Consider the following 26,107-nt stretch of genomic DNA (forward strand, 5'->3'; position numbering starts at 1 on the left):
TGACATGATAGCTACATTCTTGGTTTAGTACCCTTTACTTAGGTTGAGTTGTTAATCTTTCGATGGCATGAATCTCAGCTTGGAAGATTCTGGTGTATTTTCCCATGGGTTCTGAGTATTTGGTTCCAGGTCCAAATATTCCTGAAAATAATAAAGATACTGGACTTAATTAACGTTTTCGAATATCATAAGTTTTGTAGACTTATTTTTATTTTTACTAAGCTTTGAAGATAATGGTGGTAAGATGCTCAACCATAGAACGTTTCATACATTAGATAATTTATGTGGCATATTGGAGTTTTTCCACAGCAAACTTTTCTTTTTTCAGAAATGTCCCGATCCTTGAGGCAACTTTCAAAGAAATGGCGTTTGTTTTATTTTTTCACAGAAGTAATTGTAATATCAAATCAACCTAAAATAAACAATTATAGAGGCAAAGGGGGTTCGTTGTAGAGGTGTTTATATTAAATAGACCTTGATGCCCATTTAAAAAAGTAATCAGTGCGAATGAACGGTGTGACCCATTCAGTTCCAGTCTTCTCTGACGCTGACAGGTTTCTACACTCTCGAGGTAACGATAGCATGTTAAACGAAAAACTTTGAAAGGGCCGATTCAGAAAAAGATTTTACGTTTCGCACCCCCTTTTTCCTCGTTTTGAGAGCTGTTGATTTTGTTCAAAAAAGAGTAAAAACGGTTGGTCTTGATTAACGTCGTAATTAATTATCGATTTAAATCGCCGAATTTAGCAATTGCCAGAACGTATTAACGTACGTATTAACGTAATTAAATACGAATAAAAGTTAACATTCTCCATATTCTTTTCAATCCATGGTTAACAAATATTATACCAGGTCTAACCTTACGTAAATGCTTCGTTCTTTCCATAAACTTTTACCATCCATTTATTGGTAACTATTGGCAATACGTCTATATTGCCGTAAAATGTGTTAATTTTTGGTTTTAGATGAACAAGAATTGGTTGGAGACAGTTTTAAAGAAGTACGACCGCGACAGGAGCGTTGCGAATTTGGTGAGCGTCGAATGCGAGCCGGCTGCACCCAAAGGTGCCAACTACTATAGCCTCATTCTGCGCGCAAAGTTCAAGTTGATACTTCGTTCGGGCCGTGAGACAAGCAAAACCGTCATCATCAAGAAGGTCATCGAGGCTGAAGAACAAGTCGAGCTGCTCGCTGAGTACACTGTTTTTAAAGTCGAGACCAAAGTAGGTATATTTTTGAAATTAAAAGTAATTTTCAATAATATTTTGTGTTTTGAGTTAGAAAAACAATGTTTTGCAAACATTTTTAATAAAAATCACGTTATCAACGCTTATTATTAAACGTTTTCTTTGCATGTTTTTAAATAAGTTTTGTAAATTTTATCTTATTTATTGGTTTTACAACATGAAATATAATATAAATGGAAACTAAAAAAGGAATTGCTGGAAATGAGACTGCCAACGCCAAAGTATATTAGTTATTACGCTCTTATGGCTAGATTTCTAATTTAAATTTTTGGAAATAGATTAGTTTTTTTTAGAAAGTTTATCAGCTTTTTCTAGTGTTATTTGCTAGAATTTCTGAGTGGCAGTACGGCATATTATTACTTTTCCTACCGTTCTCATTTGCTTTGCTGGCGAATATGTTTCATAGTAATGGTCACGTTACACATTACACGGGCAGGGCGATCTTTCTTGGCCATGATTTGGCCATGTGTGAGTCTCGTGTGTCCTATCCTTAAACGAGTTATAACGGACTCTTCATGTCTTAAGGATCGAAAAGAAGATCCCCAAGATTTGACTTGGGGTTTAACTTTTCTCGTTTTAGCATTTCTATTTCCATACCAAACTCGTTGTCATGCTGGCCTTATCATTTCTTTCAAGTCGCACTTGAAATCCTCATGGAGAGTAAAGTCTGGCCGTTTACCATGTTCTATCGCACCAAATATTCCCCTATGCGCAGGTATCCAAAGGAAGAGAGCTTTTTATAATCCGGCACTGCTTATAAAATTTAAACGAATACATTATTGACGTGAAGGAATCATCGGTTACCAAATAATGCAAGGCAGTTTTAATCTCTGGACCTAGAGGTTTTTTTTTTTTTTTTTGACATTCTTGTACAATTTTTGAAAAGCGCATTATCTTTGAACCGTAATTCTTAGAGAATTTGCACATTTCTATTTTCGTGATTTTGCCAAAATACTTAAAGCAACGCCTACCATAGAAATTTGATCGCAAACATCCATCATGATATCGGTCGATGTACTAATGTGGGCACACTGGAGCATGCCCTGTTGGGCCGTACCGCTCCGGCATGCCTCAAGATGCAAATGCTGCAAGACGAAGGACAAGAACTTCAGGAACGTTGAAGGAAAAGTGGCATAAGTATGGGCACATTGACGTAGCAAGAAGGTTTTGCGAAAGATTGCGCAAAACAAATTATAAATATCGTTCATCTCTATTTCCCTGATTGTGTTTTCTATTTCACATTTTTACATTGTTTTTTCCAGTATAATGAGTTTTTCTCTGGCGGTTTTTCCGATTCAAGCTCAAGACGGTTTTGATATGAGAACATATTTTACATGATTCCTTTGGTTAATGGCCAAGTTAGGGTGACGTTACATGTGTCTTAGTTTATTCCATACTATGCTACAAAGATGTTTTTCAATTGCTACATTTTATGTTCTGGCACGTGCTCCAGGTTGTCGAAATTCTTTTGTCATTCCTTCTGAAAAATTGGTAATTTGTTCAAGATGAGAAGGTTTCATCGACCCATTCACTTTGCACGACTATTTTTGTTTGTTTATCTTAGCCTTTTAACACTTACTTGTTTTTTATAATATAGTTGGTCTGTTTTTTTTAAATCAATCGTGCACACAGTAACATAAACTATAAGTTGTACTTTTAATGTAAGGTCTTGGTTGAGATGAAACAGGAACTGCCACGAGCAAGATTTGAACCCACAACCTTCGGCTCAATACGTCACTGCTCTAACGATAATTAAAATAACTAGTACGGCAAATTATAACTATTAAATACATGGATTAATAAACTATAAGCTTCAATAATGATTATACTTACAAAAACAAAAAATGTAATGCCAAATTTTCCTGCATAAACAGCACAGATAAAATTGTAAACCGTTTGAAACTATCTTAGATGTATTTTATATGCAGCATAAACTTCATAAAATTTTAAAGTGGGCGGTCCTTTTCTGCCTATGGTTAGTTAAAAAATGAAGTATCTGTTTTAAAGATGTGGGAAGAAAATATCTTCTGACATAACAACTGTGGTGAATATCAAACATTTTGCATAAATGTATCTACCTCAGACTTAGGGAAAACCTAGTAACCATTGCATAAAATATAAAATTCTATTGTTTAGGATAAGAGAGTCGATTGAGAATACAGTCCGTTTATTCAATTCTTGTTGCAGCTTTTTACAGAAATCCTGCCCCACATGGAACGTCTGATGGAGGATCACCATGACGGGGGAGAAAAACTCTGGCCTGAGCTGATCGGCTACAACCCTTACGACACAATTATATTTGAGGATTTGAACGTGAGTAGAATCCGGGGCTTCGTCATACCCTTCCACCCTCCACGGCACTTTCTCATACGTTCAACTGCCCGACCAACTTAACGATACCACATCCGAGGGAAAGTTATTATCACCGTCTGACTTTCGGTTTTTGTCTACACACTTCAATTTTCTTTTGTTAAAAAAAAACTTATTATATAAAATGCCAAACGAAACGGGCTGTTTGATTGAAAAAACCAGGATTATTATTTTACTTCCATAATATAAATAAATATCAAAAAAAGAATAAGGAGAAAGTAATAGCCGTTTGAATAGATATATATATACTTAAATATAGCTATATAACCTATTTTACCAACTTTTTTTTCCAACAAACGAAAAAGAAAAAGTCTAACTATTTTTTTCTATTTTTTCTCTACTTCGTGTTTAGCCTTATAAGATGATCTTTAATCAAAATGAGGAATCTATCCTATCAGTTTTTGATATAATAAATTTGTTCCCGATGATAATGAGCGTGATTGTGTATATTATTAAGAAGTGATGGTTTGGTGTACCTCAAGCATGTTTATGGTATATCGTACTTTTCCAAGTGTACTTCAGTAATTCAATTGGCCCGATTCGTCCTTTTAGCGCCAGTTGAACACAGTTGGCTTAAACTAAGTTCAGTACTGAACAGAGTTAAGCTCAAAAATTGGCGTTTTTCAATTTGTCTTGAACCACGTTCAAACTATCCTGGTTCAAATCTGAACAGCCGTCGAGCTGTTACATAAAACGAAACGGGCTTTCCGATTGACAAACCCAATTTTATGTAACAGCTGTTATTAAACGGAGTTCATAGTTTAACGACGTCCATTTAATAACATTATAACATGTTATTAAAGGAGTGTTTTCGCGATTCAACTTTCGATGTTTTTGTTCATCCGTTACAATTAAAATTTATCATCTTTTGGTTTGAAAACTATTGTTCTTTCTTTTACATGGTAATCGTCTTAGTATTGTTTTTCTAATCAGGAATGATAAATTCGGCGACACGTGATTCTTTTGAAATAGAACGCAACTCATTTTATTTATACTCACCAAGGCGTGTCATCATTGAGGGTTCATAAAATAATAAATTTTGCGCCAGACATAAATTTTACAACAGTGGATCCCATAATTCCCATTCTTTGTCAATATAAATAAAGCATCTAATCTGTACTTCTTTTATATGTAGTATAAGTCCTTGATTTAAAAAAAAGTAATGCTTATGATAAAATACTATAAGTTTTATAAAATTTGTCATTTCTATTATTATAAAACATGTGAACAATTTTTATGCCAAAAACGCTATTTAGTATGGCCTGGTAATCCGAGTCAGAAAGCAAACGTCTTGATTTTGCGATAACACGTCGGGCAATTCAAAAGGCAATAATATTTTAGATAAAATTCTAATAATTTGAGCATTACAATTTTTTTGTCCCACTGCACTAACTTTTTTCTCTAAGGTTTTCTCTAAATTTGTTTTCTGTTACATCATTATTTTTGTTTTGTTTTTTACATTTGACTATAGTGTTCCAGATTGATCAATTTTATTTACGTTAGATGCAATAGATTAATTATTTATAATACAATTAGTGATATGAAATTTAAATAAACTTTAAAGTTTATTGATATTCAATGAAATTCAGGAAGTGTTCTTTGTGTTCCTCCACTAATCAGAATGCTCTTCATCAAGGGGAACCTATTGCTCTCCTACGGCCCACACTCCTGGATGATGAGTGTCCATGTCTGTTCCGCAATACCACAAGGATAGTCTACATTTTCGTTGATGTGCGTTTGTGTTTCAAATATAGTTTTTTTGTCTGTTGTTTTTTCCGTGTCCCGTGAGTGCGATAGTAGTCTTGTACATTTCGTCCAAGATGGTGTTCCTTATGTCAAGAACTGATGGAAAATAGCTTCTTGTAATTACTCCCTAATCTGCCTTTGTCCATATATAGTTTCGTTTTTGTAAGCTCAGCTTTTCTTCTTGTATTTTAATGTAGGAAAGAGTTACTTTTATAAATGAAATAGCCAGATTTTCATTTTTTGCCGCATCTTTCGCTAGCTAGTCGGCTTTTTCATTTCCCAGGTATCCCACGTATGGTTTGAGCCACTTCAAGGAAATCTTCCAGCGTCGATTTTTCCGCAGTTCCCACAGCGTATTCCTAATTGATTCTTCAGTTAGGATGGGATTTATGTTGTCTTGAATCATAGGAAAGGAGACTAAACTGTCTGTTTTCAGCTGTATTGTTTTGTCACCATGACCGCACTAGAGTAAAAATCATCCTAAGTCCTCATCAACTCTTAGTTGCCCCGCCTGATAGTTGGTACACCAAGATGACAACTTTTTTTGTAAAACTTGTATTTGGCTTCCGTCGTGGTAAATGACCGCTTCCCAACCCACCTTTTCGTCAATGCGACTACCATCTGGGTATGCCTCGAAACACGTGTGTCGACGTGTTTAATCCGTGGGTAAACATTGAGTTCAAACTGACGGTGTCTACCCATGTGTGGAGCTTTTATGGCACGATATAACTTTTCCAATTGCTTTACTTTGATATCCATTGTAATATTGGCCAGGACAGTGGCTGCTTTAATGATATTGTACGAAACCCCTTGATGATCTGAGAGTAATTTTGCGTTGCTAAGTCCGTTTGACGAAAGAAAAATAAGTACATACACAAAAATAATAAATACTAATAAGTTTACGGATAAGTTCAAGGGACTTCAATCAGTTTTACCAACCGAGTGGTTAAGGCGTCAGACTCTCGGCTAGTAGATCTCGCGGTCGTGGGTTACACACGGCACACCAAGGGCTCAAATTCACACTTATATATATATANAAAAATTTAAAAAAAGAAAACTGATGTTCCTACATGTCTACCACTACTTTTCGCGGTATCCTTTTGTATTATTTAAGGATATGTATTAAGGGATTCCTTCGCTTATATAAATGCACATGCTTCGTTGCATGGTCTATAAATGTAGGCAATTTTTGGAAAAATATACTTTTTTCTCCAGATCGCCAGTAACCTTTTAAAGAATTTTTTCAATTAATTAAGATTTTTAGTAGAGATAAAACTTAATGGCAAAAAGAAGGGCAAATTGAAAAGGTCGGGTTGAGATGGGAAGTTAGTGCCCGAGAGGATCGAAGTCACGATAGTTCAAGTGGTAGAGTAGCGGCGTATCTAGCCGAAGGTCGTGAGTTCGAATCCCGCTCGTGACACTGATTTTTTTGTCTCAACTAAAAGCTTTAATTAATTGAAAGATATATAATTCGTCAAGCGGACCACGACAACAATTGAATTTAATAAGTGCTTTTAAAGAATTGTCACATCGCGGATTTTTTGACCATGTTTGCTATGTCTAATACCTAATATATAGTACATCTAAGAAAACCAATCTTTTCTCCACTGCGTCCTATACAAGTTTATTGACCCTTTGATTATTATGATTATGACCATACCGTGAATGTGCAATTTTTCTTCAAAACTAAACACTGTTCTTGAAGGGCCGCGGTAGCCGAGTGGTTAAAGTGTCAGACTCTCGACTATTAGATCCCGCGGTCGTGGGTTCGATCCCCACCGTCGCCTCTGGACTTTTTCTGACGCCTAAGGGGACCGGTGGCCGCAATTGAAAGAAATTGACACGGCACTCATCAATGGAAGGGGCGGGATCGGATCTCAGCGACCCTGAATTTGGTCCCAACCCCCTTCAAAAATGAGTTTCTTCGATGGAAGAACACCGGTACAACGGGGGCTCAAGTTCACATTTGTGTTGCGAGCCCTCCCCCAAAATATGGAGCCAGGGATAAAGTACAATAAGCTGTACAGCTCAGCTGCAGTACTCAGGAGGGAACTCTTCCAGTCCCTGGTATCCATTGAAAAAAAGAAAAAAAACACTGTTCTTGGTGCTGTTTTGCCCACCTTTCTGAGCACGAGGGTTTCTTTAAACTGTTGATACTGTATCCGGGCTAGCGTTTCACGTTCACAAAGGTCTCTAGAGACTCATCCTTTCTCTGCCACTGCGTTTCCCATGTTTTTTTAGCTGGTAGTTTAACGGGCAGTGAGCCGTATAGAAGTCTATAGTTTTCCTGATAAGAGAGAAGAAGAAGTGGAGTAAACATTTATGTAATAAGTAGGATGTGTTGCTTTCATGTCAAGCTTTCCCATTAGGGTAAAATTAAAAACACAATTGGATCAACATACACTCGGCATTGCATCAAATTAAAATACATTTATTTTTAGGAATTAAATTATTATGTAGCCGACAGAAGAGAGTGTCTTGACCTAAACCACGGTCTACTCGTTTTGAAAAGTTTGGGCCGTTTCCACGCCATGTCTCGAATCTTGCTTCATAAGGGAATGCTTTCTAGCGACGATCTGAAGCCGATGTACCTAGCATCCGATTCTAAATTGACAAAGAGGATCGTAGAGGGCGGCCTAACTCAAGTCTCCCAGGTCATGGCGTCTTCCTGGCCTCCGGAATGGTGTGTTTCCGTTCTCAGGGCTATCGTGGTCCAGTTTCACCGGTCTTTTCTTAACCTTGATGTATATGTGGGCGCAGGAAGGAAACCGCTGACAGGATAGCTAACGATGTCGAGGGAGCATGCTTGCGGATCAGGGACCTGGCGAAGATAAACGAGGATACCTTCCTGGTTCTCAACCACGGGGATTGTTGGATTTGCAACATTATGTTCAAGTACAGTCCAATTGACAAAAATCAACCGATATCTTTAAGGTAATAATAAACTATTATATTTATATTGCGTCAAAAAAAGTGTGATTAAAAGTATGTTTTATTTTATAGGAAATTGTAGTTAGTTGCTATATTTAATTTCTTTTGTTTTAAAAATCAAAGAGTCTGGTAAATAAATATTAATAAGTTACATAAAAAAGTTATTTAATGTTTTTAATTGTTTTTTAAAATTAAAATGGTTCCTTCTTTTGAAAGATCGTGTAGGTTTACTTTTTATGGAGGACATATACAGCCAAATTGTTTTGTAAGATGTAATAAGGTGAGTCATAAAGAATGACTGATCTCATTTTCTTGGCTATAGGCTTTATTTTTTTCAATCCATTAGATTTTAGAATCTGATACCATTTTATCCGTAGACTTTTCTAAATGAATGTATAAACAATTTACCACGTTTTGCCTTCAGTTTTGTCTCAGAGTTTGGCTAAAGAACATCACTGTAAATTTTGAATTTTTTATAATAAATTCATTATTGGAAACGTAAGTTTTCCGCCGTCGAAACAACACTTTTCGTGCGACAATTCGAAGAAGAGGATGCTCTCTTTGAACTGACAGTGTGCAGATGGTTCCAGAAATTTGAAGCCGGTGTCATCAGTCTCGAGAGGAAAGAGGGTTCCGGACCAAAATCATCAATTGATGAGGAACCTCTGACGGACTCTGTTGAGGCAGTCTCAACGAAAATTACTGAGGAATTGGCAAGCGTTGGAGTTTCCCAGTCGACCATAAATCGTGAACTGCACAACTTGAGGAAAGTGAATCGTTCATTAAAAGTGGTTTCTCATGAGTTGACCATTGAGCAGGCACGACGCCTTGTCGAAATTTGACATCTTTTGAAAAACCCAAATAACCTTGGGATTAACCTTTCAGTTAATCAAAAGAATAGTTACTTATGATGAAAAGCGGGTATATTAGAGAAAGCCCAAGACCAAGAAATAATGGCTAGACTGCTCTACTTTTCGCTAAACAAGGCTTCTTTGTGTTTTGGAATTACGAAGGCATGATTCATTATGAGATCATACTAGACAAAAATTGTATGATATTTGGACCAGCGTTACCTAAGATTAGGGATGGTTAGGGAGTCAATTGGTAAATAGAAATCAGTTGTTGTTACAAGATAACACCAAGAGGCGCGTCGATGGTTTAGGCGTTGACACGGAGCTCATCACTGTAAGGTGAAGGTCCCGGGTTCGAATCCAGCGGTCCTTCATTCGAACCCGACATACTTACAAATGGGCTTTTTTCAAAAACACCGACACGCGAAAGTTGATACGATCTCTGCTGTTGCAAACCCTCGTTAAAAAAATCACAGATAACAACAGGTGACATACTTCTCGTTACACAAAATTAAAAAAATATAGAATCGGATGGAATTGAGCTTCTCCCTCGCTCTACTTACAGACCAGACTTACTTCCGGTTACCATCTGCTCTGTTCCTTGGCACATTACCTTCAAAGGAAAACTTTTATTTACTGGATGAGGTTCTAAATGGCGTTGCAGAATTCTTCCTTTCAAATCTCAAAGAGTGGTCTGTCAAGGAATTGAACACCTGGCCTCGATGGCAACAAACACAACTGTACATACTTTGAATATAAAAAAAAATTTTTACAAAATAAAATTATTTTTAAAATATGAAGAAGAACGGTCATTTTTTATAAATCACCCTATTATTTATTTTGAAACACCCTTGCGCCTCTCTTAATATTTTTTGATTTTTTTTATTCTGTTTTATTCTGCTAGGATATGAAGTTTTCCCGATCATTTTGGTCTGTCCGATTGTGGTCATATTTTCGGTCCCTTTCTCTATCATGGTATTTCATCATACTCCCGAATGATCGTGGAATTAACCCTTTACTTAAAACTTACTACTTACAAGATATTTGTAATACGATTTTGCAGAATTGAAATATGGAGTTATATTACAAGAAATAGATAAATCTTTCGACAATCCTGTGAAAGACCTTGACTAATCCAAACCCTCTAATCCCTTCCACATCGTTTCGTTTGATTGATTAAATCCTGTAATGATAGCAGCAAAAATTTAAAACACTAACTATTAGATCTAAAGCTTTGTCCCCAGATTTCTATAGAAATTGACCAACATTATGCTACATTTTGTCATCACTGGGTTGTGTTGACTACAACTATCAGTCAATCATAATTATAAGGGTAAAAAATCTCAACTTTTCTTTCAATTATAACAACAACAAAAATATAAACAATAGCATAAATAAATTAAATAATAATATTAGTTCTATAATGTTATTTTAAAAAAATATTTGAACCACTACCTTACATATAGATTAATGAATTGAAAGAAATTATTTGGTCAATCGGACCACAAAATATAATGGATTATAAAAAAGGCTTACTTTTATACGTATATCGATTGTCCAAATAGTTCAATTTTTTCGAATTATAATAAAGGTTGTTGATCGGTTTGTTTAAACATTGATAATTTCAAATGTTGTTTATGCAATTATTAAATAAATATTGCACAATTCACTTAGCGATTTATCTTTTCGATTACAGATTTATCGATTTTCAAATGAGCCATTACAACTCGTACGGCTGGGATCTGGTCTATTTCATTTACAGCAGCATAAAAGCCGAAGATCGCCGTTGCAGCTACGACAAATTGTTGGCCTCTTACCACGAGTCTCTGGCATCGACTTTAGAATTTTACGGCATGGCCGAAGACGTGCCTACCCTCGACGACGTCAAAAAGGAGATCGATCGTCTTGACTACTTCGCTTTTATGGTCATCACATGCATATATCCGGTGGCCTCGGCGGACACGAACGAAGCTTTCGACATGGAAAAGATGAAAGACGTAGATTTTTCAACTGCCTATAACCCCGAGATATACAGAGCGGAAAAATACAGGGAAGCCGTCGGCGAGGAGATAAAAGGATATATTAAACAAGGGATTATTTAAATGAGAAAAAGAATAAAGTCGTTGTTTTCAAACATTCCTTAATCAATAAATATAAGAGCTTGGTCCTTTCTTATCATTCTGGACAAACTATCCTCAATGATTTGGTATTTCGGACATATTTCGGTCATCTTCATTGGTGAGTTTTTATCAAAGCTTCACACTGCTTATATCCGAGTATCGCCTGGGGTATCATCAACTCTGAAATATACAAACATAGGTCAATCCATCTACTAATCGAAGGAATAAAAATATTTTCCGAAAGCCAATGATAAAAAGGATTGTTTCCAACTGATATGTAATGATAATACATTGTACTAGTTTTACAAGACTATCTAGCTAGCACTGGGGTACCTTGGGTGCCTTCGAAATACCATCCTTGTTTGCCCTATTCTTAAACTTCTTAACCTTTGTCGACCAGGCATCCGCTACACAACAACTTTTAAATTTATACATTTCATGATCTCGATTCGAGTCTTTCTTCTTAAACGTCTTTCACGTGGATAAAATGGATCTAACACATTATTGTTCCCACCACCTTCCCGTCTAATACTTTTTGCAATAAATGCAGTAGAAACGTAAAATATATACGGGTTGTGATTTCAAGACCTATCTTCGTTTATCATTTTTTAACTAAATTAAATTAGTTATATTAAATCGAGAAAGCATAGAACATAAGCAGACCAGAATGATAGGTAACGACCAAATTACGAGTTCATAAAACAAATTCCCAGAAAAAATCTTGCAGTATAACCATCTTCATTTTCTTCAGTTTTCATAATATTTGTATGTTACAACGATTTTATTCTTTTTCGCTATTATCCATAGCACAGGGTATTCTAAATAATTGTTTCTATATTAACTATCACTGTGTTAAATTTATTGTAATTTATTGTATTTATTGTATCTAATATAAAAAAATACCTGTACAACAATTTAATCAAGTAATAAGTAAAGTTATATTTGCCACCAATTCTTATCATTCCTGTCGAGTATAATTGATGTCTTCCTACTACTAAATCGATTTTGCATTAAATTTCGAGTTTTTTGTTTTAAATCGTACTACCTTGTGACGTAATTTAAATGAAGTTGTCGATTGAGATTAGATAAAGTAAAGCGTCACAGTGTACTAGACAACAGAATTAATTTTCAAAAGATAGTGGTGGGGACTGAATTGGATATGGATTTGAAATTATTAGACTCAAATCAAAAATCTTTGAAGCAGCCTACAAATTTATTCAACACTCCAACAATTCTCACAATCACAATAAAGAACGACTATGGTGGCCTGCAGAATACAGTATAAATTCATTAACGAAAAACAGCTCTACATAGATTCAAAAGAAGCCCACGCTCAAAAAAACTAGAAAATTATTTAAAAAGTAAAAACATGATAGATGGTTTGTCAATAAACAAACAAGCGAATAATGGCAAAACTTTGGTCAACAAATAAATACCCTTTGCTCTGAGTTTGGAAAACAATAAAACGCATTAAATGAGTAGTAAGTAGTTATCCGCTATCCTCAATCGAGGACAAAAATACCGTTGTAACAATATATATATATATATATATATGGCATTTTTTTCAAACTCATCTTCTTCCTCATATTCTACTTTCCAATTCACAAAAATTCAAAGTGTAATTAACCCTTTGAAAAACCCAATTGATCCTTCCAATCCCATGATCCTCCCTTTTTTGCTACATGAAATGACTGCCGCTTTTTCTCATAGGAAAGACAGTGATTTTATAACGAAAGGGATGAGATAAAATCTTTACCATACAAATAAAAATATCTTACTGAACCTATTAAACAAAAAGTAAAAATATTTATTAATTGAAATAACTAATTTGGTCAGTAGACCATTAAACATAATGGGTTTATCAGATTGTTACTAAACTAACTCCGTAGCAATGAACTTAGCGCTTGTTTGGACATATCGCGGTCACTTATCCGCTGCTTGATTGTTAACCTACTTAAAAGAGAAAACAGTCCATTATTTTAAAATAATTACAGAAATTATTATGATTATTGGTTCTAGAAAAGAATGTAGGATCTGTTCTTCTCTCAAGGCCGTGAGAAGAAAACATTTCTCCAACAAAAGAGCGAAATTGTATTGTCATAAACTCTTTGATTTATTTCACACCAGACGATTGTTGCATCAACTAACTTTTCGGAAATAGAATATGTTAAAAAAAAAATTTGTACTGTTTTGTGTTAAGATGCTTTGTGCGAAACAATTGTTGTATAAAGATAATCTTATCTATATCGAAATTTAAAGACCTTTTGTAAGTCTCTTGTCATTACCCAAAGTAATCGGTAAGGGAATTGAACAGTAAACAAACAATGGAAATGAGAATTTAACTAATTTTTTTTTAAAGTTGGAAAGTAATAAAATGATTATATTTATAAGAAGGGCTTAGAAAGGAAGGATCGTAATGGACACCAACTGGTTTGAAGCGATTTCGCTGACGACGTCGAGTTGGAAGACCGTACCATTCGGTGCCAACTATTTTGATATTAAACGTATTAAAAGTTCTAGGATCCGGATGAACGGTGACAAAATAGTCATCATAAAGAAGCACACAACAGAAAATAATTCGAAGTCGCGGTAAAATCTGACGATTTCAATATCGAAATTAAGCTGGGATAAGGAATGAATGATTCAGCGACTTTAACTCTAATGACCCTCAATTTGAAGTTGTATCGCGATGTGCTGACTCACAGGGAAGTCCTACTGGACCAGTTTAACGACAGGAGGAGGAAAATGAAGTGTGGTATGTTGGATTACATGCCATACAAGGCCATCATATTCTCAAATTTAAAGGAATGTCCGATGATTTGGCGACGTTTCAAATAACTGTTGTTATGTAAAATTTGGGTTGAAATGAAAAAGTTAGTGCCACGAGCGGGATTCGACCCCATGACCTTTTTTATCTCAACACATAGTATTTGTGCAATTCCATTTTTTTTTTTGTCCATCTATTACATGATTACTGTGGGTTCGAATCCCGCTCATGAAACTTACTTCTTCATTTCGACCAATACCTTACATAAAAAGATTAATTAATTGAAAGAAGTAATTTCGTCAATCAGACCACTAAATATAATGGATTTGGTAACTATTGTTTTTAATTTTTTTCAGAACGAAGGGGATTCTTTCGTCACGATATCGGAGAAAACATCTTCTTCACCAGGACTTTGAAACTATTCATAATGATTTAAACGTTTTACATTATAAACATTTCCTTACAATACAGGGAATTTTGGCAACAACTATAATAAATACAAGAGTTCTGCTTTGAACAGTGAATGAGAACTTTTTCCATCCCCTGCCTCGTATCATTTACATTAGAACAATCGATTGTTCTTCTCTAATTATAAATATATTCGTCTTACTGTAAGGTGTATAAATAAATGGATTTTTTTTAAATAAATGTAAAATATTATATAACAATTAAAAAAATAATGACTTTATTGGTCATTTGATAGTATGGTAATGCAGTTTTATAATACAATTTAAAGGTTTCTAGACTTCCAAGTCAGCCACATCAATTCGTACATCTGGGACATAATCTACTTCCTTTACTCCAGCGTTAAGAACGATGTCAGGAAAAAGCACATGACAGATTTTTACAAAGTCTACTGGGAATCGTTGAGGAGTAACTTGGAATTTTTCGGTTTCGATGGCACCCCACCTACTTTCGACGATGTACTGAAGGAAACCAAAAGAGTGGACTATTTCGCCTTTTGCGTCGTTGCCGTTTTACGGCCTATCATGATGTCGAAGACCGACAAAGCTTACGACTCGGAAAAACTCAGTAACTTGGAAGACGCAGTCCATGTTGTCCAAACGGAAGTCATTGAAACTACCATAGAAAATTGCGCATACGTCTTCATAGCCTTCATGGATAATGGGACTATAATTCTACAACATTTTGTTTTAGAAATCGTAAGAATAATGAACATTTTTTTTTTTTGGTAATAGCATGAATAGAAATACCTGCTCACTCAGAAGGGCATCATAAGTATCGTGTAATTGTAAGTTACATATCACACCATTTAATTGACATATGTTGAAATGAGAAGTTTCAATGCTCAGCTAATCCGATGATATACTCTTTTAAATAATAGATGTAATATTGCAAATTATCCAGTTTGAGAGAAGACAAAATCCTTATGTATATATATGCATGTACTGTAAACTACAAACTAAAACTAAAAAAGTTGGCTTGCATAAGATATCTTTGAAGGAACTCGATAAATAAATGTCATGCAATTATGGAATTTTTATTTGTTTGTTATCAGTACCTACTGTTTCCATCAACTGACACTAAGTTCTACACCATTTCCACTCACGAATTTAAAAATGACGTCAGCTATTTTTCAATATATTTAAAAACACATATCTGAAACGTTTGAAATACAATATATTTAAAAAAATTTCAACTTTTAAAAATATTTCAACATTACGCACAGACAAGACATGCAATGCTGAAAAAGGATCATGGCAAATACATAGTGAAAATTTGTTTTTTATTGAATTTTTGTAGTATTATTGTTGAACTTTCTTTAAAATTGTATCATTATCTTCATTAGCACCTCTCTCACGTACCTTCTGAATCATATATCTTTAGCTTTTCTTACATCAGCCGATCTTCTGTACTGTACGTACCTAATATCAATTCTAGGTTTTGTCCGTTTTGAGATGGTAAGAGTATTCTTCTCCTTTGTTTTTTTCAAATATTGCATTAATCATCTGTTTGATTCAGGGTTATGGAGTGGACCAAAGTTATACCTATGAAGGCCAGATTCTACTGGCATACTCAACTGCTCAAAAACGGATAAAGGCACCAGACTCCTCGGGGTGAATCCGAATACCGAACTGATTTTAAACTTACATAAATACCCTACAAGATTCCGGCCTGAAATTGTATCAATTGCAGGATCTTCAATCAATTGAAGGACTTTTAGTCTGAAGAAGCCTCTCATGTGATATTTTGGGTGATTGTCCATTTTGCGATCTTGAATATTTTTATATATCACGCGACACTGAAGTGGGGACTTCCCTCCAACCTCGGAACGATTTAATTCTTCCTCCTACAAGTCTCGGCCAAAGAGGAAATCCATGGACCAAACCAAGACCAGCGTCTAACAACCAGGTGTTTTCTTTTTGTTTTTTCTCATTGTTTCTTTCTTCTATCGACTTGTGTTCTTTTCTTCCTCTTCTTTTTGCCTTTACTTGGTTGGTGACGCTGATAACATACGGCTCCTGCGTCACAGCCTTATTACTCTTTGATGAGAGCGTCCACTCATTAGTTATATTACCTGGACCTGCCCTCTCCGCCAGCGTTACCACCGTTCACATTATTCACGCTATTGGAGGACTGCTGTCTTACCATTCCAAGGTACAATCTATCTTTTCATCATATATTTTACAAGCTTTATAAGTCTATCTATCTGAGCACTGGGTGCACATTGGTTTCCCTATTCTTAGACTTTTCTACATCTTGACCAATCCTCCGTTAAGGTCTTTCTAGTGGTTCTATATGGTATATTATTGTACCTATCACTTTCCTTTCCAATATATTTTGGCCAGTACAGCAGAAGAAACGAATATTCCTACGGGTTTAGATTTCATTCAAAAACATTCCTCGTTTATTAAGTAATATAAAAAAAAGTTTTCTGAATATGTATATGAACTTTCCCCCGGGAAGATGATTCCAAATAAAAATGCGTTTGAGTAGTTTGATCCCGTCATTTTAGATATTACACTGGATCACATTCATTCTAATTGATTCTGTTAGAGCATCAACGATTTCAGTAGCTTCCTGAATTAATGTTTCCCCTGGTACTTGGATATTTTTTTACTAACTCTACCAACAAACTTGACAACATGCCGAACTTTCTTATAGAAAAAAAATAGCTGGAAACATAAGCGGATCAAAATGATAGGAAATGACCAAATTACCAGTTCTTAAGATGCAAACTTTCACAAATAATTATACAGTATAACAATCATAATTTCAGGTGGACGATCAGCATAGATTTTTGGAGTACAACGATTTCATTCTGTGCCGTTATTATCGCTAATACGAAATATTCTATTTTTATTTATATCTAATTAGTAATAATAAATCGTTAAATAATTTTTTTAATCAATATTTGCATTGTTTTATTAAATTTACCTTTTTGTGTTTCATATGTATATTTTCTAAATTTAAAAATAGTAAATAAATTTAAATTAATTAATCTTTATGAAAGGTTTGGTTGAGATAAAAAAGTCAGTGTCACGAGCGGGATTCGAACCCACGACCTTCGCCTAAATACGCCGCTGCTCTACCACTTGAGCTATAGTGACTTCGATCCGCTCGGACACTAACTTCCCATCTCAACCTCATATTTTGAATTTTCCCTTCTTTTTGCCATTTTTGAAATGTCGTGTAATCTATTGGGTTGTCCGGAAAATAATGCAGGATTTTAAGTTTTCATTAAAAAAAATCTATATAAAATATTCTGTTTACGTTTACAGGATTACTCATTTGTATNTTTTGATTAAAGAACATTGCTTTAAAGTAACTAGTTTCTTTTTTTTTGTTTAATACCAAAATCCTGCATTATTTTCCGGACAACCCAATATTTGATTCTCGGCGACAAATGAATTGGCCGCGGAGAGCTTTAGTGAAGATATACTTCATTTAACTTTTTAAATTCACTAGTTTTCGTGGTCCGCATGACCAAATATTATCTTTCAATTAATTAATCTGTATTTAAGGTATAAGTATATTACGACTTACTTACAATTTTTTTCAAAAACACCGGCACCCAAAAAAAGTTTAATGATTTCATTATACCTGTCATAATCCCTAGTACAGGATATTCTAAATATTTATTTCCATGTTTATTATCAACGCTTTAAATTTATTGCTAACAAAGTTAAATTTAAATTCGAAAAATACCTGTACGATAGTATAATTAAGTAAAAAGTAAACTAACATTTGCAAGCAATTCTTATCTTTCCGGTCGAGTGTAAATGATGTGGTCCGTCCACCAAACGTTCCTCCAGAAAGTTTCAATTGCCTAATGACCCTCAATTTGCAGTTCTTAATTCATATTACCTTGTAAGTTGATTTAAATCCAGTTGTCGAATGCGATTAGATACCGTAAAGCGTCTGCACAGTGAACCGGACAGCGGAATAAATTTTCAAAATTTAGTGGTGGGGACTGAAGTAATTATCTCCGGAGCAGGGAGCCCATTTTATCTCATAACTTTGGCCGAAGCGGATTGCTCTCGTCAGTCTGGTACGTAAATTTTATATTCAATAGAAACTAAATGCTAAACTAGACCTAAAACCATTCCCAAAATTGAATCGATTTGCGTCCAATCAAAACAAAAATATGATCTAACGTAATTCATCATTGCATCTGGTAAATATTGCATGAAATAGTCAATGGTTATAACACACTAGTTCTTTGTGTAATTTATGGATTACCAAAAAATAAGTACGTAAAAAATTGTGATAATACATCAAATAATTTTTTAACCAATTATTTGCTTAGTTTTATTATACTGACATAGTTTTTCAGACATTAATATATATTGTTTTATGATTAAAAAATAGAGAAAAACTTTATATCTGCCGAAAAAGGTTTATTTAATTTTATAATTATTAACCAACTAATATTTTAATATTATATAGTTTATATAATTTTTTGATATTATATAATTTTAATATTGTAATAAATATTAACTAATTTACAGTGTAAAAATCATAACTTCAGATGGACGATCAACATTTTCGAAATATTTTTGGGGTACGACGATATTATCCTGTCTCGTTATTATCCCTAATACGATGCATTCTAAATTTTTATTTAAATATCGATTAGTAAAAATAAATTGTTAAATAATCTTTTTTAATCAATATTTGATTGGTTTTATTTTTATTTATTTATTTATTCATTTATTTTTTTTTTGTCTGGGGCTTCCGACATCTAGGTCATTTCAGCCCCCATCTAAGTCTATACTCTATTTATCCTTTCAAACACGACATTCATAAAAATAAATACGTTTTACACATAAATACATCCATACAGTACACTCATTCCGTTTGGTCGGTGGAGTACTTGATATTCGAAGTGATACTTGATATTAGAGTACTTGATATTAGACTCAAACTAATCTAGATTGGGATCGATGGAGTACTTTTATAAATATTCGGCCATCGACCCTGAACACACACTCATACGCTCTCAACGTTCAAGGTGTGACGATGACGTTATATTTCACCCTCACCCATCGCCATTCACGCTAATAAATACATGCACTCTGACAAAGCAGACACACAACACATAAGACATATTATATACAATAAAAAAAACCCATTTCCCCTAAAAAGCGGAACAGAGGACCCAGAAACCCGCTGCAGTGCTCGAATACCCTTTTCAGATTGGATGGCATGCCTACACGCTCCCCATAGGGAGCTAAGGCATGACATGTTTTCAGTATGTGGGACATATCGAGTAACCTTTCTCTGCAGAAGGGGCACCTGAGCGAGCTTTGGCCCATTTGGTTTCATTAAATTTACCTTTTCGTGTTTCAGATTTTCCCAGATATTTATGTATATGTTCTAAATTTAAAAAAATAGTAAATAAACTTTATATCTGCCGAAAATGGTTTATTTAGTTTTATAATTATGAACTAACTAATATTTTAATTTGATATATTTTATATAATTTTTTGATATTATATAATTATAATATTATAATAAATATTAACTAACAATTATCGTTTTGACAACCCATTTTTTATATTGTTTTTTATCATAGAACTTTATTACATTCTCTATTATTATTTCGGCTACGTATTGATCAATATAAGCCGTAGAATTGTTTCATTCATCAATTTTATTTGCGTTAGACTGTAGAATAATGCGATAAGTTTATATTCCGAATCACTTTGGAGAAAAAAATATCGCTAAATTATTAACGCAGCGAGGCACATTGTATGCACATATCGAGTTTTAAAATTCGCCGCGTCTTTGTTAATCAGCTTAAAAGACAAAACGTTCGATTTATTTAAAATTGTTATAATTATTGGTTCTAATAAAGAATGTTCTCTCTGTTCTTCCGTCAAGGCCTTGAGGAGAAAACGTATTTTTCCAATAAATGAGTGATATTATATTATCGTAAAATGTTTGTATTTATTTTATTTGTATTAGTCGACTGTATAAACTCTTCAGAATTATATGTTGAAAAAAAAAGTGTTTAAAATTTTCTGTTAAGATATTTTATGAGAAACAATTGTTCTATATAGGTAATCTTATCTTAAATTTAACGTTCTATTGAACGACTCTTGGCGTTGCCAAAATAAATGGATAAGGGAATCTAGGCTATTGGTGGGGGGAATGTACATTTATCTAAAATCCTTTTAAGTAGAAAAGAAAGAAAATAATTGTATTTGTACCGAAGGGCCTACAAGGAAAGATCGCAATGGACTCCAACTGGTTCGAAGCCGTTTTGAAAAAGCAAGAATATGAAAAGAGCACCTTACGTGTCGTCAGCGTCGAGTTGGAAGACGCCGTACCAGCGGGTGTCAACTATGCCAGTGTCATTAAACGTGCGAAGCTGACTGTGGTTCTAGGTTGCGGAAGGACGGTAACAAAAACGGTCATCATCAAGCAGTCCCACATCGGAAAAAAAATGGACGTTATGTTAGAATTTGATGTTTTTAGAATGGAAACTAAAGTGAGTTAATTTATGATTCAACAACTTTCAGCATAATGACTCTCAATTTGCAGTTGTATCGTGACGTGTTGAGTCAAATGGAAATCCTACTGGACCAGTTCAACGACAGGAGGGGGAAAATGTGGTGTGACATGTTGGGTTACGTGCCATACAAGACCATCGTATTCTCAGATTTAAAGGCGAGCTTTATGGAATTAACGCTTAAAACAATCGATTATGTTTAGTTGTCTGATTGGCCAAATTACTTCTTTCAATTAATTTTTTTTTTAATGTAAGGTCTTGGTTGAAATGAAAAAGCGTCGCGAGCGGGATTAGAACCCACGACTTTTGGCTTACTTCGAATCCCGCTCGTGACACTAACTTTTTCATTTCAACCAAGACCTTACACAAAAAGAATAATTAGTTTAAAATAATTATTGTTGATAATTTATTTTCAGAACGAAGGGTTTACGATGGTTGACAGAAAAATCGGTCAGGACGAAAACCACGCCAACCTTGTCCTCAGATGTTTGGGAAGGTACCATGCAATGTCCAAAGTCCTGTTGGACAAACGGATTATAACTGACAACGATACAAACCAGTTTTTCCTCGGAGTGGAATCATTAATTTTGGAACACATGGTGAAAGGTGGAGTAAGAAATGTTGCCAAGACAATTAAAGAAATTTCGTCTGGAGAGAGGTATTTAATATATCAAATTTATTTTACATTACAGTGAAAAATTTCCAAATGATATAGTTCATAAGTTTTGTTATAAAATTTCCTTGTTAATATACTATCGGCCGACTGTTTGCTTTTGGGATACAAGTTCGCTCACTAGGCCGACTAAACTGTTGGGTTAATTGGCGCAGTGCGCAACAACATTAGGGCGATTTCGGGGCATGTGGTCTATGTTGTAGTATTTATCCAATTTTTCGATCTCTAGATTAGGATCTATGGCGTTAATTACCTCTCTTGGATCTCTCAATGTAGAATAGGTTCAAAAAACTTAATGTAAGCTTAAGTTAAAAGAATTTAAAAGAAAAAAAGAACTGGTTGCGAAATGATTAAATGGCCTTTTATAAAAATGTAAAAATTTATTAAAATAGAAAAACAAAATGAAAACATTGTCAACAAATTGGGGAAAACACTTAACAAAATAAAAATGACCTTTTAAAAGAAAATCGAGCTAGCTCCATTATGTCTACTCTATATTTACAATGAAATAATAAGTTCAACTAACTTCAGTTTCTGTACAAACGCAAAAAAAAAAAAAAATAACAATAACCTTCTTTTGGGGGGAAGCAAATGTTGAAGGCTCTTCTTTTTGTTTCTTCCAATTCTTGGTTGTTTTATGTTCGGCTTGCGTCCATTCTTCTTCGAAACGTCGATCCAACCTGCCGCTGCTCCCCCTTCTCTTCACCATTCCCGGTTTTGTTGCGCCTCCTACCGGTTGGCGGGAGTTTACAAATTTTATTGTCATAGATCCAATTAGATGTTCTCTTAAAAAGAATCATTAATTAATTACATTTTACAAACCGGCTTCCGCGGATAACTTTCGAAGTAGTTCAAAATAATTGGAACATCACCTACTCGGCGCGAAACCGACCTAAAAAAAATGCATTGAAAGGAATGTAAACCCGCACACTAGGCTGGTAGGGCGGAGCGGAGCCGAACTTGGAAAAGGAAAAGACTTCTGGAACCCGGCTCCGCGCCGCGCCGCGCTTCCGCCCTAGTGTCCACCAGATCGGAAATCGTTGAGTTCGGGTATATTTGGCTGCCCTCGGACGCCATATTTGTAAAAACGAAGCCAACGATTGTGACGTGGGGACTCCCGGAAATGCAAAATCAACACTAATCTGCAGCGCTAGTCAGATGAAGAGGGAAAATTCGACCAGCGCGGCCGAGAGCGATTCCTATATAGTGTGCGGACCTTCTCAATTCCGCGCCCCGCCGCCCCATTCACCTAGTGTGCGTCCAGGTTAAAAGTCTGCTGTGTGTGCCCTTTTTGGTGACACTTGTTTGGCCCCTATTCAAACAATCATGCTTATGGGATAGTTAATTACAATTTTTTAAATATGATTTTTTATCATTATTGTGTATGTATTGCAAAATTATAATACAGCGGTCAATTTTTTTTAACCTAAGATAAGGTCATTATGTACAGGATTTTGTAAAAATAAGATTATATATTTTCATGTAATTTATATCAGATTTAATAATATAATCATATATAACCAAATTCAGTGATTAAGCAAATTTGAAAGAAAGAAAAACACTCAATTGCTTCGTCAAGCTGTCGATTAAATGGCCCCTCACCAGGATTTTGAAACTATTCCTAATGATTACAACATGTAAATAGGTAAGGGAGTAATGGACGGAAAAAGGTTTTGTGTAAAAATAAATGTAAAATATTTTTTCTTTGATATTATGGTAGAAGGACCTTTACCCATTCTTTGTATGTTTTCATTCAAATTGTGTAATAACTGTTAATTTTACGACATGTAAATTAGCACATTTTACCTCCCGAAAATTCTGTAAATTTGAAACGAAAGCAAATACTGTTAACATATTTTTTAGGGTCAAAGTTGCAGAGCGAGTAGAGGCTCAAATTGAGGTCGCTCAAGAGAAGTTGAAAGCGATCATCCACGAAAAATCGGACTTTAAAGTACTAAACCACGGTGATTGCTGGAATTGCAATTTGATGTTTAAATACGACGAGTCTGGTCAGGACCCGACAAGTTTAAGGTAAAACAATAACATCTCTTCACGAATTCATTTTTGTAATACAATTTAAAGATTTCTAGACTTCCAAGTCAGCCACATCAATTCGTACATCTGGGACATAATCTACTTCCTTTACTCCAGCGTTAAGAACGATGTCAGGAAAAAGCACATGACAGATTTTTACAAAGTCTATTGGGAATCGTTGAGGAGTAACTTGGAATTTTTCGGTTTCGAAGGCACCCCACCTACGTTCGACGATGTACTGAAGGAAGCCAAAAGGGTGGACTATTTCGCATTTTTCGTTGTTGCCGTTTTGCGGCCTATCATGATGTCGAAGACCGACAAAGCTTTTGACTTGGACAAACTCAGTAATATGGAAGACGCAGCCAATGCTGTCCAAAAGGAAGCCATTGAAACTACCATAGGGGATTGCGAAGACGTCTTCCTAGACTTCATGGAAAATGGAACTATATAATTTTAAATTTTCTGTTAAACATCTTAACAATAATATAAAAAATATATTTTTTGCTAACTAATCTAAATAGCATGAATAGAAATCTTATAACTGCCCGTTTTTAAGAAGGACATCGTAACATTCCTCGTAATTGCATCATCAGAAAAAATTAAGTATGGTGTAATTTTAAAGCTAAGTTACATAACACCATTCAATTGACATATGTTGGAATGGTGGAAAAACAAGTTTCAATGCTCAGGTAAACAGATGAAAATTTCTTTTAAATAATATATGTAATTTTGAAACTTAACGAATTCGGGAGAAGAGGAAAACCTTATGCAAACTGCTTAAAAATGAATAGGGATATATGTAATTTATTCTTATCTTTTTAATTTTAATTAAATTAATCGATATATTCTTGTAAGTTGGATAAAGCAAAATGGAATATACAAACCAAAAATAAATAAAAATGTTAATCATTATTTTTAATTCTCCATTTTAATCCGGTTGTATTCTCTTTAACCGTGGAAATGGATGTCTTTCCATGGATAAAAAGGTAGAGAAAAGAAGAGAAAAGATGTTTATTTATAAAATGACTAATGTTCCTGTTTACTATTCTTAACTAAATCCGTCATTAAAAATAAGGATTAACAATTTTTTTTTTAACTTTCGGTTTGTATTTTCTATTTTGCTTTATCCAGCTAACAAGAATATATTGGTTAATTTAATAAAATTTAATTCGTTGAAGTCGTGAGCGGTCAAGAATGAGGTAGTTTAGAAAAACACTTTTTTCATTTTTTCGACGCGTTTCGACCTTTATTTGGGTCATCTTCAGAGCCTGGGTAAATTGATTGGAAAAAAACACAGTTTAAGTTGTAAATATAAATTGTGAACCAAGTATTTCACATAAAGAGTTGTGCTATTCTTGTGGTGCCATATTGGTTTTGAGTGAAAATGTTATGAAACGTGAATTTGTATTCCGCTGTTTTTATATGATTCTGACTCGGTGGGGGACGCGGTAAATCTGTGAAAATTTCTTTCATCATAAGTTATTTATTTAAATCAAAGGAAGTCTTAATTCTGCAATTTTTTTATTTCCCTTGTCAGTGACCACCATTTCCATCTACTGTCACAAAAATTACGTCTGCGGTTTCTTAATATACTTAAAAACACATATCTGAAATGTTTTAAATACAGTGTATTGTATTTGAAGGATCATTTCAAATACACTAGTGCAAATTTGTTATTATGATATTTTTTATAATATTACTGTTAACATTTCTTTAGTGTCATCATCATTGTCATTAACACGTTTCTCACATAGCTTGAAAATTATATATTTTATGCCCTTCTTCATTTGATCAGTGTATGTTCTGTAATGTAAGTACTTAATGTAAGATTAATATTCCATTTTGTGGTTATCCAATGTTGTATGTCTCATCTGTAGGATTTAGGGTGTTGGCTGGGCCAAATATTACCTCCGATGTCCAACTCCTACTGGCATACTCACGTCTTAAATACGGTTAGAGGCACTGGAGTCTCAATATATCCAAATAGGTTGGAAGACTGGAGGAGGTGCAAAAGTCAATACATTCCTCGTCAGACACTTCGAAGGTGGATGAGTGGCAGAAGATGGGACCATTATCTCTAAATAATGTGAAGGGTAGGGGAGGTGCAAGTTCGGGCGCGGAGGTGCAAAGGTCTATACATTGCCCGTCAGAACCCATGAAGTTGGATGGGTGGGAGAAGGTGGTCTCAGCAACTCCAAGTATGGTGGAAGGGGTGGGGAGGTGCAAAAGGTTATACATTCCCCGTCAGACCCCATGAAGTTGGATGGGTGGGAGAAGGTAGTCTCAGCATCTCCAAGTAAGGTGGAAGGGGAGGGGAAGTGCAAAAGTTTATACATTCCTCGTCAGACTCGATGAAGTTGGATGGGTGGAAGAGAGTGGTCCCAGTATC

At 34.7% G+C, this 26,107-nt stretch overlaps 1 protein-coding gene across 1 annotated transcript; it reads left to right on the top strand.

Annotated features, from left to right (window-relative positions):
• Window positions 1-965: 965 nt before the first annotated feature.
• On the top strand, window positions 966-24,236 carry LOC106671004. The gene is made up of 12 exons (XM_014401735.2): window positions 966-1,223; window positions 3,435-3,560; window positions 7,805-8,046; window positions 8,124-8,297; window positions 10,842-11,245; window positions 14,777-15,195; window positions 18,516-18,545; window positions 20,715-20,990; window positions 21,044-21,169; window positions 21,428-21,669; window positions 23,548-23,715; window positions 23,767-24,236. Exons 1-12 carry the CDS (start codon window positions 966-968, stop codon window positions 24,167-24,169), a joined length of 2,868 nt encoding a protein of 955 aa, XP_014257221.2. The 3' UTR covers window positions 24,170-24,236.
• The last annotated feature ends 1,871 nt before the right edge of the window (window positions 24,237-26,107 follow it).

Source organism: Cimex lectularius, unplaced genomic scaffold (assembly GCF_000648675.2).
Source record: "Cimex lectularius strain Harlan isolate CLEC.00 unplaced genomic scaffold, Clec_2.1 scaffold407, whole genome shotgun sequence".
Taxonomy (NCBI): Eukaryota; Metazoa; Arthropoda; class Insecta; order Hemiptera; family Cimicidae; genus Cimex; species Cimex lectularius.

What these genes read in the sequence shown, in the direction of transcription:
- LOC106671004 (XM_014401735.2), top strand. Translation starts at nt 966, where the DNA reads ATGAACAAGAATTGGTTGGAGACAGTTTTAAAGAAGTACGACCGCGAC. An exon ending in GGATTGCTCTCGTCAGTCTG is followed by an intron (nt 18,546 to 20,714) that starts GTACGTAAATTT and finishes TTTGTACCGAAG; the next exon opens with GGCCTACAAGGAAAGATCGC. An exon ending in CAGGACCCGACAAGTTTAAG is followed by an intron (nt 23,716 to 23,766) that starts GTAAAACAATAA and finishes TACAATTTAAAG; the next exon opens with ATTTCTAGACTTCCAAGTCA.